The 16,199-nt window shown below is 43.3% G+C and overlaps 2 protein-coding genes across 3 annotated transcripts in view; both read right to left on the bottom strand.

Annotated features, from left to right (window-relative positions):
* The window catches only part of gabrb2a (gamma-aminobutyric acid type A receptor subunit beta2a), a 31,714-nt gene extending 24,366 nt beyond the window's left edge, over positions 1–7,348 (bottom strand). For both annotated transcript variants that reach the window (XM_085171447.1, XM_085171457.1), the window contains exons 1-3: positions 7,147–7,348; positions 6,909–7,009; positions 6,395–6,462 (exon numbers count right to left, since the gene is read on the bottom strand). In XM_085171447.1, coding sequence (XP_085027573.1) covers positions 6,395–6,462; positions 6,909–7,009; positions 7,147–7,220 — 243 coding nt within the window. In that variant the 5' untranslated portion in view covers positions 7,221–7,348. The remainder of the gene's footprint in view (positions 1–6,394; positions 6,463–6,908; positions 7,010–7,146) is intronic.
* Positions 7,349–7,462: 114 nt separating this feature from the next.
* gabra6a (gamma-aminobutyric acid type A receptor subunit alpha6a) lies at positions 7,463–16,139 on the bottom strand. The gene is made up of 10 exons (XM_085171512.1): positions 15,815–16,139; positions 15,629–15,735; positions 15,451–15,518; positions 14,836–15,056; positions 14,624–14,706; positions 14,381–14,524; positions 13,284–13,436; positions 12,951–13,201; positions 10,424–10,668; positions 7,463–8,425 (listed from the first exon to the last, which is right to left on the bottom strand). Exons 1-10 carry the CDS (start codon positions 15,859–15,861, stop codon positions 8,407–8,409), a joined length of 1,338 nt encoding a protein of 445 aa, XP_085027638.1. The 5' UTR covers positions 15,862–16,139; the 3' UTR covers positions 7,463–8,406.
* Positions 16,140–16,199: the final 60 nt, after the last annotated feature.

Raw genomic sequence — 16,199 nt, 5'->3', positions numbered from 1 at the left:
TCAGGCGCTCCAGCAAAAGCAGGAAGAATCTGCTAATAACAAAATCTACTGTGTGTGAGGAGACAACTGGACATTTGGGGAATAACGAGCTTGTCTGCAGACGTCTCAGCATTTACGAGCGGAGGCACATACCCAGAACAACTGGTCAAGCTGAGCGTATTCATTTGTCATTCTCTATCTTGGTTTCTGGTTAAGTACAGTCTTCAAATTAAATATTAGGGGTCAAGGGGGCTGTAAGTGCATTCTGAATGAGTTGCCAGCCATGCACATCCTGAGGGAAGTGACAACATGGCCTTTATGACTCTCTTTCCAGTTGGTCATTTTTCAGCTACTTAGTTTCAGTGGAGAAAGTGCCTGACAGAATCATTAACAGAGTCATCAAAACACATTAAAGGCTTTTAATGGAGCTGGATAACTTACATCCCACTTTAGGAATCTTAGATTTTCTCCCCTTTGCACTGGCCACAATGAAATTAGATTAAAACCAATTTAAAGTTTGTGCAACTTTATGCTGCGGGACTCTACAAGGGTAAGTTAATAATAAGAACATTCAGTACATTAGCAAAGCAGCGATTTCCTGTTATTATATAAGTCCCGTTGGAAGAAATCGTTTAAAAATTGGCATAATGTTTGCATTTCCATTTAAGTTACTAAATACCTAGTGTTCAAAATATGCATACTTTTCCATATTTAACAATGTATGTTTTGCCAGATTTTACCTTTAGGTGTAGCATAAAGCTCATTAGTGTGCCTCTTTACAGTACCTTATGTTTAACAGTTTAAGTGACCATGGACTAAACATTAAAGCAGAAGAGCCGGCATGCATGTAAGAAAGCTGCAGGATTAAGTGTTGTTCTTGCGCTGTTGTAATTATACTGCTTACCATATTAATCTGTTACTGTGTGCGTCCACTCAGCATTACTAATGACAGTGTTCTGGATAACCTGGATTCTTCTCTTAATCTTTTTTTTGGAAAGCTCAGCAGAGCAAAGGCAGAAAGAAGAATTGAAGCAGCAACACATGAAAAAAAAGTCTTTTTTGTATTTAAATGGTAGAAAGGTGTGAATATATCTGAATGAAAATGTGCAAATTTAGGTAACTAGGTGGTATTTTTAAAAGCCATTCATCACGCAGAAGCTCGATCAGTTTTTAATCAGCTTAGATGATAAGCAGGGAGGGTTGTAGGTTCGAAGCTTCTGGTGATCTGGAGGTTTGGACCAGGCATGCTCTCCCTAGGTTAAGTGCTTGATCCTAAACTGACTCCAGGTGTGATGTGAACACCTGTCTGTGTCTCTGTGTTGATGGGATGGTGTTCAGAGTGTCCAGAGGCTTTGAACCAGCCACAACCAGGACTCCAGGTGTATAAGAAGTTAAGAAAATGGATGGAGAGAAATAGAAATTAAAAACAAAATGCTAAAACAAAGTCAAAACAACCTTCACCTGGAATATAAGTGATAGAAAAACCTCAAAAAAGTCTCATCAACAAAAAAAAGAGGCCTTTTTTCCCCTTGACTTCATTGGATCCACCATATAAAAAAAGAAGAAGAAAAAGAGGAAAAAGAAATGGCTGGGTTGTCATAGCAACACTGAGTAAAAATAACACAAGCTTATTTTCCACAAGCTGAAAATAAAATGGAACAGGATCAGTTTGGACAAACAAGATCAAAATGGTTGCTAATTCACAGACACACAAGTGAAGCTGCATCACACGGACGTTCTGCACGGCCGTTCCCGTCCCTCTGGTCATCGGCCGCCGTTATCTGACGGCCAGATCCCGTTACTCACGTAAAGAAACACAACCGGCACCAGTCGGGATAAAGATCTTAATAAAAAGCTACACTCACGCCCCACTAATTCCTCCATCCCAGAAGCCACCACAGCTGGTTTGTTTAAATCTTTTAATTCACAGCCAGCTAATTAACATTCAGAGAACAGTATTATAGTACAGGCAGTGCCTCTTAACAACCACAAACCTCAGGTATTTTACATGTAATTAACAACCGGGAAAGAGAAGAGGGAGAAAAAGAGGAGTGAAAATACTCATTTAACTTCCTCCGCATTCCTGCCTTGCAGTGCACAGCTATGCTCAACATATGGATCGCATACTGAAGGCTTTATTATGCAGCGCTGATGCATTGCTGAGACAACAGACTCGACTTGTATTTAATCAGCTGCACCGGCTGTGTGCAGAACACTTTTTAATGCACCGTAACCAGGGTTTGGGTTCCTGGATCTGTGGTTTCAGCGAAATAAACAAACAGCATTATGCAAATAAAAGTTCAGCTGCTAAGTGAGGGAGATGAGTGATGGAGAGGACAGACAGACAGACAGAGATAAACCGTGGAGTAGGGTTGGGGTTGGGGGTCTCGGCCATGATATCATATCTGTGCCATATTTTGCACTAACCCCAGTGAGTCAGCACAGCCCACCCAGCAAAGATGTGTGGTCACACCTCGGACTCAGAGGACACTTTCCTCTCAAAATAGCACATTTGTAATGTCATGCAGGCGAGGCTGCTACCACAGCGCTGACTGACCTGCACATTTTTATGGCCCCACAACATGGCTGACCTTTGAGCCTGAGCAGGCCAGTGCTGCAGACCATATATATATATATATATATATATATATATATATATATATATATATACTACTTCGCAGCTGTGGCACAAACACATGAAAAGGCACTGAAACAGCGAGAGGAGCAGCAAAACTACAATTCCCACAACCGCCATGGCCTTCATGTCAGAGCAAAAAATAAATAAATAAAATAAAATAAAATGCCACAATGGCTTCAATCAGCCACCCCCCATTCAAAATGCAGAGTTCATTCTCCACCAGAGGCGTTTTTAGCGTTAATTAGAGGAGCGAGCAGCTGTCTGCAACCCAGTGCTGCACACCACCATGAAAGCGGGCCTGCACACAAACAGCTGATTTCAAGATCACTTCGTACAGCCAGGGGTGCCACTGGGGGTGGGGGCATTGGCCACCCCAGAAAATTTGCTGCCCTCCCCTTCCTGTCCTATGTTGGTAATAATGTAATAAGGTTGCAGAAAAGCTGGTGCCAATCCCTGGACAGGTAACAGTTCACACTCTTACACGATCTAATACTGAGAATTATTAAAGTGATGCCTGGGACTCCCAATCAATCAATCAGTTTTTGTGGCGTTTGTGGCATCAATTCAATTTTTTTTTGGTATCATTGTTGTCATATTTTTCAGGTAACCTATACTTGACAACAGCATAATAAAACTGGAAATTATGTTTTTGGTGTGCCACCCCAAATACTTTTAGTGGCCCCCATATGGCCACCCTTATAAAAACATTCTGGAGATGGCCCTGCATACAGCTGATTCCTCCATTTTCCTTCCCCTCCACAAACTGCATTCATTTGGAAACAGACATGACTTGGATGAAGTTGGATTTATCCCTAGAAAACCTTCTTCAGAAATCATTCCCATCTGATTATATCTTTAGACTGTCAGTTTTGCTTTCAGAAAATTAGTCTTTGCTCTGACTAGGGCAGCCTGCAGAACATTTTTTGATCTTGAAGATGGTGAAGGTGGACAGCACCTTCAAAATCAGCTTAACATCTCTGCATTCTTCGTTTTAATTCTGATCACTTGCACAAATTACAAAAAATCAATTTTCTTCTAACTGCCAGCTTGGCACTATAGGCAGAAGAAAAAAACATGTCCATGACATTGTTTGATGCCTGTTTTCCCAGTGGCTATGTCTTCTGACACTGTTTAGACAAGACTGCACGATGCACATTTGCAGTCATCTAATTTGCTCTGTTTTTAACCCCCTACCCTGCACCAAAGTCATAACAAACTTGTGGTTTGTAGCCAAACCTTGGACCACAAAGGTCCCATAGATTACTTTAAAATACAGCAGACCTCCAAAAGAGTGTGAGAAATTATGCACAAGCATGCAGAAAATTTCCATTTCATTAGGTGACTCTGCCACAAAAATCTTGGGTTTTGATACAAGTTTTAAGGTTGTATAATTTCAGTGGGGAAGCTGAAAATAACTGACAAGGAATACACACGTGTGCTAATACTTCATGTCAAAATGGAAAAAAGCGGCACTGCGTTTAGGAAGGACACTCCTGATCTTCTGTGCTGGCAGAAAGGTCTGCAGCAACTTAACTTCAGCTCACACCATGTGTGCAGATATCATTAGAGGAGATGCCGAAACTGATCACAGTAACCTTCACATCCCTCCCACCCGGCTCCTCGCCGCCTTCATCACCAGTTTCATCCTCGCTTCTCTCTCTCCTTGTTGTTTTCCCTCTCAGCACTTTAATCTTAAAAGCAAGCTGCCCCTGATGAGGAAGATCAAAGCAGCCCTGCACCAAGCACAGGTCACCGACTCCATCCTCGTGATCATGGCGCACGGTGATATTATTGATTTCTCCAAGATCAATCTTGTCAACTGCTGTTATCCTCTACTGCACCAAAGAGAAGCCGGACGTGAAGATAGAAGGAGGAGGAGGAGGAGGAGGAAATTCCAGCGTGTTATGTAAGTTGCAAGGAGGATTTTTCACAACGTAGCACAAGTCCACAAGAACTTAGACTTTTTTTCCCTTTCTTTTTGTCTAAATTTGTCTGTCGTGTCAGAGGGACGCTTGTGCCGATTTGGCAGGGAGAGCTTTTCTGAGAAATGAGAGAGATGAATGCTCTCTCATAGCCACGGGGAGTTGCATGACGTCAGTCGCCATTCACTGTTTGCGCTCATTTTTGTGTTTTGTCACAGACACACACACACACACATGGATGTATGAAGCAGTGTTTTTTTCCAGATGAATGCCTGCATAGATGCCTAGTTCTTAAGTAAGATAACCCTTTGGAGCAAGGCAGAGGTGGATTACATGGCTGCTGAGCCCAGAGTCACATCCAGGGATCCAGTCAATGTGGTGGGAGGGAAGGATGGAGAAGGGAGAGAGGAAGGGAGTGAGAGGGAGGGAGAGAAACAAGGAGAGGCGGAAGCTGGTGAGGGGTTTCTATTTCAAATCTCCCCGGACCCCCAAGGCACTTCCGTTCTGGCAGCATCCTCCACCAAAATGAATCATTTCCATCAAAGGAGAAGCTCTGACCATTGAGTGCTTTTCCCCACCCAAAGCAAACTCACATCACTGTCGTATCTATCTGCTGAAAAAAAAGAAAGAAAGCCCACTCTGTCCGCTTTCAAACGACCATCAGACACAGCGGCTTTAACGGGCTGCCAAATCAAAATCTGACAAACAAAATGAACTAGACGTCAGCTCAGAAAAAAGGAAAAGAAAAAAGAAAAAGCTTCTGCTAATGATAGAAAACACACCTCCTTCCATTCCTGGTGGCAAACTTGTTTTTCACGCTCTTATATAACACATCTATTATGTTGCCCTGCAGAGAGGCTGCTTTAGAAATCATCTTTTCTCACACTCTGAGTTCTTCAATATGGCCTTAATATTTTCATTACCCCCCCCCCCCTTCCCATGAGCAAAACCACTAATTTTACAATGGAGGCAGACAGTATTTGATGCCCTACAGCTGCAGTGAAGTAGCTTAAACTGCTTGGCAGTGTCATGTGTGCTGCAGTGGTCCGTCTGTCTGTCAGTCACACGGATCAATAGGTGGTGCTCTTGCATGGGCTGCTTAAATCCTCCCTCCCCCCCCCCTAACCCATCTGCCCTATCTCCAAGTCGCAGAAGTTCTACATCTTTGTGCACCCCCGAACCAAAACACACACACACACACACACCCTCCTTCTTTTGTGTGTGTGTGTGTGTGTGTGTGTGTGGGGGGGGGGTTCTTTTCCACCGCCGTGTGATTATACATTTATTAATAACAAATTGCTGACGTCATCTGACAAATAGAGGGGAGATCGCTTGCGTAGAGGTTGATGATGAGATTGGCCGTTGAATTAAAAAGAGCGAAATTATGCGCATTTAGAGGAAAGGTGGAAAGGTAGGTCTCCTTTTTTTGCGTGTTTTGTGCGTGTGTATGAGAGAGAGGCAACAAAATTACAGCACCGAGGCTTGACAACGTGAAGCAGTGACACGCACCCAAACACACACACACACAAGCAGCTCTCTCCGTGCGCGCAGCCGGGGCTGTGCGTCCGAGTGCGCCAGTGAGTGTGTGTTTTGAATTCAAATGCAGCAACACACCAGAACTGCAAATGCGGAGACTGAGGAGAGGATGGCGATGATGTGTTTGGGGTAGTAGGAGGGGGGACGGAAGCCTTCACATTTTTTTACATCCCCCCACCTCTAAATGTAATTAACGACCTGGCTCCATCACGTATACTGCCCCCATGATAAGTATAGCTCACTTCAGAGGACATAGCGGCCGTGCCAGGTAAATTTGGCAACATGAAGCGGGCGGTAATGATAATAAAGATTCACCTACCATGTTGACTTCTGAGACCATGTCTATGCTGGCTATGTCTATATTCATCCCCACAGCCACCGGGGCACCTGTGAAGGAAGGAAGGGGGTGGTGAAAAAGGAGGCATTAACACGGGACATGAATTATTCTCACCATCATGTAAATTTTAACAAATTCGTGACGCCAGCGCAGGTTCCTCTCCGAACCCCGCACCTACAGAAGGCTTGTGCATCATCAGCCCGATGAAGAAGAAAAAAACCCTACACGCTTGATACACAGATGAGCTTAAATGGTGTTAATTTCATTTATTTAGCGGCGTAATCAAACATTGATGAGCGGTATCGATCACGTTAAAAGCCCCCCATCATCATATGAAATATATGCACACCATCTCTCTTGGGCTAATTGGAAAGGCCTATTTGACTGTGAAGGGATAATTATGTAAATGAAAGCAGATTTTGCGATTCATTAAACATGTATCGCACGTCAGGAGGGCGTGAAAACATGACATTCCCGTTTTCAATTTGCTCGTTACCTCCGAAATCTGGCCTCAACCGAATGTCGTATCCTTTCATCAGCCTGTCCACTGTTTCTTTTACCAGAGGCATATTGCTCGGATCTTTGATATCCTTGACGCTGCGGAGAAAAGGGTGGTGTAATGCAAGAAAAGAACCACATATTAAAAAAAATAGCGCATTAATGTCACGCGCCAGGCACGCGTTCACAGAGCTAAAATCGCAAGCAAGACACACAGACGCAAAAAACGAGATTACCTTTGAGCCCACACAAAAGTCACTAGTAAAGAAAAAGTCAAAATCCCAAAGTGGTTTTTCCTGATCCTCCCCATCGCAACAGTTTTTGAGGCGCCTTCGGGATGCGAGTGAGAAGAGCGCACATCCAACTTACTCCAGACAGTGCAGAGGAGCCAATGAGGGGCGCATGCGTGCAGCCAGCCCAAGATCAAAGAGTGGAGACTGATGATGGTGGATGAGCAGTTTCCATTGCAGAGAAAAATATTAAAGGGACAAGTGAATGTGCGTAATGAAGAAACAAGCGTTTGTGGCAGGAATGAAAACACCGACAACCGCGTTCGTTTAGGCTGCTTTTATTCTTCGTGCTGATTACACGGCAGATGAGTTTGTCTATTTCCTGACAAGGTCGAAGAATGGGATAAACTGCAGGGTTTAAAATGGTCAGATTAAGTTAAGAACAACTTTATTCCCTCTGTTTTCATCTTACCGGATATATTGAGTGGTGAAAAACAGAATCAATCCATCACATGTACACGAGTCTACCTTTACACAACTATCTTTTATGCATCGTACATACAAAAATTGGAAAAGAATACCACCATCACCCATGGGTATATATCGTACTCCTCCCTGCAGTGTTTCCAGAGGACCTGCTGTACTTCTGGAAATGCAAGGGGAGCACCAAAGCAGAAATGTGGGATGGAAAACACAAGCCCACAAGTCTTCTTCTTCTTTTTCAGGTTTCAGTACATTTTTGAGCCTTCAAGGAGGGATGCAGCCTCCTCTAAATTGCCTTTGATGTTGTTGTAGTGGGAGCTGTGCTTCTGTAGAGGGCAGGCTTCTGAAAGTGTTGGTTCACTGTTGCATCACCACCAGTTAAAGCCATCATAGATTATATCATCCACATCTTTTTGATGTGTTTCTTGGTTTGTGCGTGTGTGTGGGCGTCATGCATACCGTGTGTGTGTGTGTGTGTGTCGTCAGCTTCGGTCCGGGGGTCTCAGAAGTTGTCATGTGTGCCGCGTTGGGGTTTTAAAGTGGCCGAGGCCCGTGAAAGGGCGGCTCTTCAGCTACTGATCAGAACACAAGTGGGCAGTGGTCATAGCCTGTGAAATGAATAGATGTGCAGCGGGAGAATAAATGAGTTTCTGATTCATTTCCTCTGTCAGATGAGAGCACAGTGAATGCTGAGAGCTCGTTCGCTGAGGCAGAGGAGGGTGAGGTGAAGCCGGCTGGATGCTGAAGGTCTCTCAGGCTGCACATGCCCTTTTCCAGGTCTTCTCAGTCTAGCTCCATAACCCTGCAACACCAGAATACAGCAGAGTGGAAGGGGGGGGGGGGGTGAGCAGAGTGTACAGAAGCCTCTCTGTTTCCACATTCAGAGATGCTCTCTCTGCAGTATACTGCACAGCCAAAACTGTTACCGTGCTCCCTGTCCTCTCCTTAAAAAAAAAAAGAAAAAGAAAAAAGTAGCAGGCGAGAGACATGGCGAAAATATAAAGGGGGAGAGATGTGATGCAGCTGCTCTCATGCTCTCCATCTTGTCTCTCTCATTATTCTGCAGAACGTTATAAACAAAACAACCATAAAAATTCTCTGACAGGAACATGAGAAGCATGATGAGCAGATTTGCACTCCCCAGTGTTACATAACAGATCTCTCCCTCTCCTTGTCTCTCCCCCACCATCTCTCCCTCGGCCTCTCTCTGTCTTTTTGTACTGTACCTCTCTTTTTCCTTCTTGGACATGGAGCTTTGCGCTCTATAAGTGGCTCACTTATAGGTGGGAAAGTGAAGAAGAGAAGCTTGTTCGTGTGGTTGATGCACAAAGTAAACTCAGGTTTGTTGTCATTAACACAGCCACCCTCCCTCAGGTAAACCTTACTTAAAAGAAACCAGAGCGTGGTGCTTACTTTCCTCTCAAATTAGCTGAGAGTCCAGCCTGTTGTTGTATTGTAAATCTATGATGATGATGATAAAAGCCTCAGCGCTGGCATCAATGCAGCAGCAACGCCACCTAACATCATTCTCCTTTTCCTTTTTTTTCTCTTTTCCTTTTTCGCCTACAGCTCCAGGGGCTGTTTCAGCATTAGAAATTATTGATGTCTTCACTGCCTAGATGAGTGTTTGACAAAAACTGTGGGTAGTTATGGTTCCACTGAAACTATTATATGAGCAAGACAGGATTGTGGCTTTTTGAGACACGGACTAAGTATGCGTGTACACGTTTTTTTGTTTTTTTTGTTTATCGTAAGATGTTTTTAACTTCATCTGCAGAATGCCGGATACCCTCCAACTCTATGTCAGCCATTTTCACTGCTTTCAGCATGACTCAGAAGGTAAGATTTAACCATTTACATTGAGATGTAAACAAGGAGAAATACATTTGAAAAGTTGTGTCTTTTTCATAAGGTTATCTTGTCTGGATAATCTTTACGAATATATTCAAAACAGCAAACCCACAGTCTACTTGTGCACCGCTGCACCACTTTTATGTCCCCCGCTATGTTTAGATTGCTCCCCAGACCAGATGTCCTGTCCAAACCGTTTGGCATGTGTGAGTCTGTTAAGGTGCACTGTTGAAGTAAAATTTCATTTTGGGGTAGAGTGAGTGCAGATTGTGTCCTGTGGCTAAAACCGCTGCATTTTGAATCCTCTGTTAGCACAACGGCGCATGTTCTCCCTCAGACCTCTCAGGACATTGTGATCCAACCCTGTGAAAGCCCTGGCTGCGCTCTGTGGAGTCATCTGCTTAAAAACTCCTGTCGCTTGTAATTATCCACAAAATGAAGGTCAGAACTTGAATATTGAGCTCCATAAATAGCAGGAACGCTAGGAACGATGCAGAGCTGCTCGAGGAGACCATCTTGAAGGGGACTGTGGTCTAATTTAAATCAATGTCTTTTATTTATACCTGTTATTTTAAGCAGCGTGAAAAGGAAAGAAGAGAAACTCTTTGTTGAACTGGAAAATGTATTTATCATGTTAGGGCAAAAGCCAGTGGTGCCCATTTCCTCTCTGATGCACTGAAATAAAAGTGCAGCCTTTAGCAGATGTACTCAGATGTGTCTTAGTTTTGTGCTTAGTGGTGTCTGGACCAAAATGGAGCTCTCTAGCACAGATGAATAAGCTCATGCTTGGCATCACGCATTTCGTTTCCACCTTGTTTTTTTTCACGAATTATTGATGATTACTTACCTTTTAAATGTCTGGACTTCTATATACGTTGCCTTTGCCCTATTAGACATAACAAATAGACAAAAATAGATGTACCAGTGTAATTAAGAACAGGATGTTTACCTGGGCTTCTCCATTGTGTCCTTGACCAGATAGATATACCAGTAAACCAAGTTGAAGAGAGCAAAGGAAAGGGGGAAGAGGATGCGGGCATACGCATCAATAGGGCTGGTGCCGGCCAGCTGTGGGATTTGGGGAATGGCTGAGCCCTGCTGGAGGAAAATGGGCAGATGGGGAATATCTCCTGGCTCACTGCGGCTCACTGAGTGGTTTCTCCTCTTCAGGCCTTCCCGGGGGCTGCTGTCCGACTGATGGGGGGGAGCAGCAGGAATGATTTTGTGGAAAAGCGGAAAGAGGTAAAATGAGGTAAGTGTTGGTTTTGTGGTAATCACTGAAAGGGAGGGGGTAGAGAGATAGGGCAGATTTTTAACCTCCAAATTTATAAATGGCAACACATGCTAACATGTTAGTGTTGTGTATGCAAGGCTGCAAGCCGTGTTTGTTTCCACAGGAGCGTTCTCGCCATGGCATGCATCTCTACATTTCTATAGGAAGCAGCAGGAAGTTTTGAGGATGCATATATGATGGCTGTGAGATCACACGGGGAGGAGTGCTGGAGCTGCTCTCTGTTCTCACACTGAAGCTATTTTTAAAGCGAGCATCTAACCATGAGATCTACACGTGAGGCAGGTCCCAGGAGGACACTGGGGTGGCTTACTGTATTAGCATAAAGCAGACAGTATATAGCTAGCCCAGAGATGAGAGTACACAACAGCCCATATTACTTTTTAATGCATGGTGTGCCCCAAGTGAGAAGAGTGAAAGAGGCAGGGGGACTACTTGGAAATGCATAGAAAAAGAGCCGTGTGTGTGACATGGTTTCTTTTTTCTGCTTCTGCAGCTGCTGACTGTCTGCTCGTCACTAACATCACTGCATCAACTAGAGACTCAGAGGCTCTGTACCTATAGATTTACCATTATTAGCACTGTAAATACACCGTGGAAAAGATGATGTAACTGAGCATTACGTTCCTATAAAAAATTTTTAAGACAACACTTATCCAGTCAACTCATGAAACTGGCTATAAAGATGCAGCCTATAGGGTATACAAGTCTCCATGTTCATAAGTGGAAACTCACTGCATCTTGGCAACATATCCCTCCTTAGCAACAAAATGAATAAGTGCATTCCCAGATATAGCCTTTAAAACATACAGTATACAGTTTTGCTGTATTGCTTTGCTGAAAAAATGGATTATCTCTTAAAAGATCAGGTTAATCTAAACTACATATTTAGAATTGCTCCATTACACCACTGCGAGACTTACACTACTTCTCAGCATTACGGTTACTCCATAATGTCCATGGTTTTGAAAGAAAAGCAAATTGTTCTAATATAACAATTAATAACTGATGGAATTAGAACTATAAATCCTTGATTTTATTATTTTATTGGAATATCTATAAAAGCCTGTTTGTTCTGTTGACATTTTATGTTACCTGTTTTATGTTTATCCAATGTAAAGGTTGATTTATCACTAAAAATATTTTTTCTCATTTACGATAACTCCACTGAGAACTGTCTGGACCTTGAGCCCCTGTGGAGTTGATTAGAGTCTCACAATCAACCTGAAAAAATAAATTTGGTCGTTTTCCAAGTGAATGAAGATTATACCACACAAGAAACTGCCCAAAAGAAAATTCACGCAAAGGAGTGTACTACTCTCTTTCCAACCACTACAATCTGGCACTTTAATGAAGCTGCCAGTTGAGGACCTGTGAGGTGTTCGTTTCTCAGACTAAAGACTCAGCTGCTCAGATCTCCACTTCTCTGTTTTTTTCAGGTTAGAAACGGCGGTCCTGTTCTGTGTAGGAAGTAGTACACACCAGAGGTTTTATGTCAGGGTCCCACATGAATAGCCTTCATTTCTCACATCAAGAATAATGACTGTTCTACAAAAATGTGGGGTTTTTAAAACTACAGTGTAAGCACAGGGGCTGATTTCTCACACACTCACTCACTAAATGTGTTGCCACTTGTATTAGTGTGAGTGTAATGTTTTCAGCATTATAAACTTGCATTAGATGATGAAAGTGCCATTAGTGTCACGATTGCTGAAAATGCCACCCACATATGCATTAAAAATCATGATTAATAATTCCATTTATCAGTTTTTGTTATTTCTGATCGATTTAATGTAAAAAGTAGTTTTCTTTTAAAAGCAAGACATTTCTAAATGACCCTAAACATTTAAGCATTAGTGCTTGACAGTGACTTTTAAAACGCATCGAAATAGGTGGTTCAGATTTAGAAATGGCTTCTTTACATTCATCTTTCTTAACACTATCTGGTGACTGCATTACCCACAGTAAACCCCAGCCACACTGGCTCTTAACGGTAAATGTAGCTTGTAACCGTTATCCCACAGAGCTGAGGAGCTGGCTAAAGAGGATTCATTCTGTTCTCACTCCAATGAAATTTGCTAATTTTTGAGTCATTTATCAGGCCCTCTGGTGGAAAGATCAGTAGGGTTCCCCTTTAAAGAAGTTATATACAGCTTTTCTACATTTTAATATGAAAACTGCTTACCGAAACTGTGTCATCATCATCGCTGCCGGTGGCCAGGACCTCAAGCTTCTCCTGTCTGGCTGCCTTCTTCTTCAGACGGTGGGCCTGCAAGGTGGCGAAGTAGTTCACTGCCGCAAATTCGACGAGAGCTGACGCCACGAAGGCAAAACACACAGCAATGAACCAATCCATTGCCGTGGCATAGGCTACTTTAGGTAGAGACTGGCGGGCACTGATGCTTAAGGTGGTCATGGTCAGCACTGTGGTGATGCCTGAAGGGCAGCAGAGTATTCATGAATCACACATGCAGAGGGAGATTAGATCAAACTGGGCATGAGGGAAGAGGGGGCATACCAGCAACTGTGCGTGCAGGAACAGACTCTTTGTTGATCCAAAAAGAGACTTGTGACAGTACGACAACCATGATAAGAGGGATGTAGGTCTGTATGAGGTAGTAGCCCAGCTTCCTCTGGAGGTGAAAATAGACCACCTGCACAGAGTAGTGACCTGCAAGATAAACAGCACGTGAGAAGACAGCGAGTGTGAGGGACAGAGCGTGGTCACACAGAACGGATGCCCTTGCTTGCCCTTCAAAAGGGAATAGCAGCTGAGAGAACCAGTTATTGATGCTGCCAGGACAGGAACAGGCTGCTAAGTCTAAGGGAGCAAAAGAAAGAGGAGATAGGAAGAGAGGAGAGAAGACAGTGGGACAAAAAAAGGAAGGAAGGAAAGAGGAAGAGGGGGAAGGAGCCAGTGAGGTGGGGGCTGGCGGAGAGCATGCAGTGCCACTATGTGTTTGCTGCCCTGCTCTGTGTGAACACATGCATGCAGACATTCACAGACCGAAAACGTGCTGCATCATGCACGCTCACACACACTTATTTAGACGTCCTCTGTCTCACTCTGTGTTTCTTAAATGTGTATCATCGCTACATTTTGGAGCCTGCCTCATCCTTTTCTGCTCCATTCGAGGAATGTGCTGGATTCACAGCAGGAAGGCTTTCTCCTGGTAAAAAGAGAAAATGCACACACATAAAACTCACCCCCCACCCCGCCTGAGCATCCACTGGGGTGCTACACGGTTTTTAAGCGGTTTACTATTTATATTTTATTCCGGCAAAGTTGATGTGGAGCACCCAGAATTTTGTTGTACATGTACAATGACAATAAAGGCCTATTCTATTCTATTCTATTCTATTAAGGTGCACGGTACGCATTAGGGCCTGACCACTTAAGCATCTTAGATGGTGGCTCAAGGAAGTCTTTGCTTTTAAATATCGGCCTCCTGCGGGGAGTAATGGACACTAGTGCAGGGCTTGCAGACACTCATTTGACCCCTTTCTACTCAAACATTAATAAACACTTGAGGATCTTTTAATTATGCTTGTATATGTGGCTACGGCCATAATAGGCTGCTTATGAAAATAGGTTTGTTTGTTTTTTTGCATTACCTGTATTTGATTTGAATATCTCCCTGGACAAAGTCTGTCCGACAAGATCGTACTGCAGAAGACTCATTGACTCTTTGGGACAGTCCACGGAAGCTATTGGCCCCTTCCTCCAGGTAAATAAAATTTCACTGCTGGTGTATGCATCTAAAACAGGAAGAAAATATCACATCAACATGCTCAAGGTTTGGTCATATTTATCAATCTGGATATTCCTGGATGCTAGCGTTGGTCTGAAATACTCACAGCTTCCAAACCGCAGAGGACAGGAGTGGCCGTCCATAGGGAAATCCATCAGGCTCATTGGACACTCTGCACTGATTGTGAGCCTGAAAGCAGGAGCTGGGATCAGTCTCTGATAAATGTTTTGATTTGGTCTTGTGTTTAGCAAAGATGATCTGCTCCAACAAACAAAAAAAAACAAAGAACAAAACTACACGTTCACTGTGAAAAATCACCTCATGGTGTAAAGGACAGTCCCGTTCTGCATGATGCGGAAGAGCTTGTTGGGTGTGGTCATGTTATGGGAAATGGACTTCTTGGAGTTTCTGAAGAAAGTGTCTGGCGTCCAGATTTTGTCCACCATGAGGTTATTCAGCCGCAGGATTTCAGTGGGGCCCTCGAATTTCAGCCTCTCATCAACCCACATCTGGCGGAAGAACATGTCCATGGTGTACTCCTGAGGCACAAACGTAATATTGTTTTGATACAAAAAAAACCCACAACTACAATCCCAGATTCAAGAATGAAATTTCTATCTTCTTCCATTCATCAGCACGCACAAGACCGAGGCGACATTTCAATACAGAGTGAAAGGTGAGGGAAGACGATGAGGCAGTGATGGATGCCACTCATCCCGGATAATCATTAATCAATCCACTCAGCCATCCTCGCTCTCTGACATGTTGTCATATTGATTTAGAGGCCATCAATAACGGAGTTATAGGGCTGGTCAAACAGATTAAAGCTCATTAGATGGTCTCATGGCAGAGTGCCCATAAGGCTGGTCACTGAAGCACTATTATCTCCCACAGTCAGCACATACACACTTCCTGACAGAAGTACTATCTTACCATTTCAACATCTGAAACAGGTCCAAAGCTGGTGACAAAGATGTCTGTCTTCACCTCGGTGACACCGCCTGCAACATTAATTAACAAAAGCAAAATGTACCTAAGAGCACAAAAAGTGCTGTTGCATAATGTCTTTATCTCGAAGGAGCAAGGCATTAGGACATAAAGTTTAAATTACCTCCAGAACCGGGTCGCAGTCTGTTGTCATAACCATCTAGAAGTCTGTCCAGAATGCGAGTGATGTTGTCTGAGTATATCTTTTCATTTCCCCATACATTACCTAGACTGCAGAGAGAAAATCAAACCTTAAACTCGCACGATCACTGCTTTCTGCTCCACGTTTAACTCCACAGACAGGACTTACCTCATCCAGCAGATAAAAGCAGCTAACGTTAATGAAGGGACGGCCATCCTTGGTTTTGAATCAGGTTTCACAAGTTCATAAAATTAAAAAAAAAGAAAAAGAAAAAAGAGCCACTTCAGAGCAGGATTTCTGCTTATGTGTCGCTAAAGTTACCAGTAGGTATGCATATGGACGCAGGAAGCAACGAGGCAGGGAGAGTAATCTAATTAACAGATTAGAAAATCCACTCCATTTTTAGAAAAACTCCGGCTTTAGCTGCTTTATTTAGTTAAAATAACTAACTAATAATAGTTAAAATAGGAACATTAAAAACAGGAAATAAATACAACACGTGACATCTCAGTAACATTAAAAAGAAAGAAAAATCCTAGCTAAAGAGTCTATG

This window comes from Neolamprologus multifasciatus, chromosome 2 (genome assembly GCF_963576455.1).
Source record: "Neolamprologus multifasciatus chromosome 2, fNeoMul1.2, whole genome shotgun sequence".
NCBI classification, from domain to species: domain Eukaryota; kingdom Metazoa; phylum Chordata; class Actinopteri; order Cichliformes; family Cichlidae; genus Neolamprologus; species Neolamprologus multifasciatus.
This window is presented reverse-complemented; position numbering and strand designations above follow the sequence as displayed.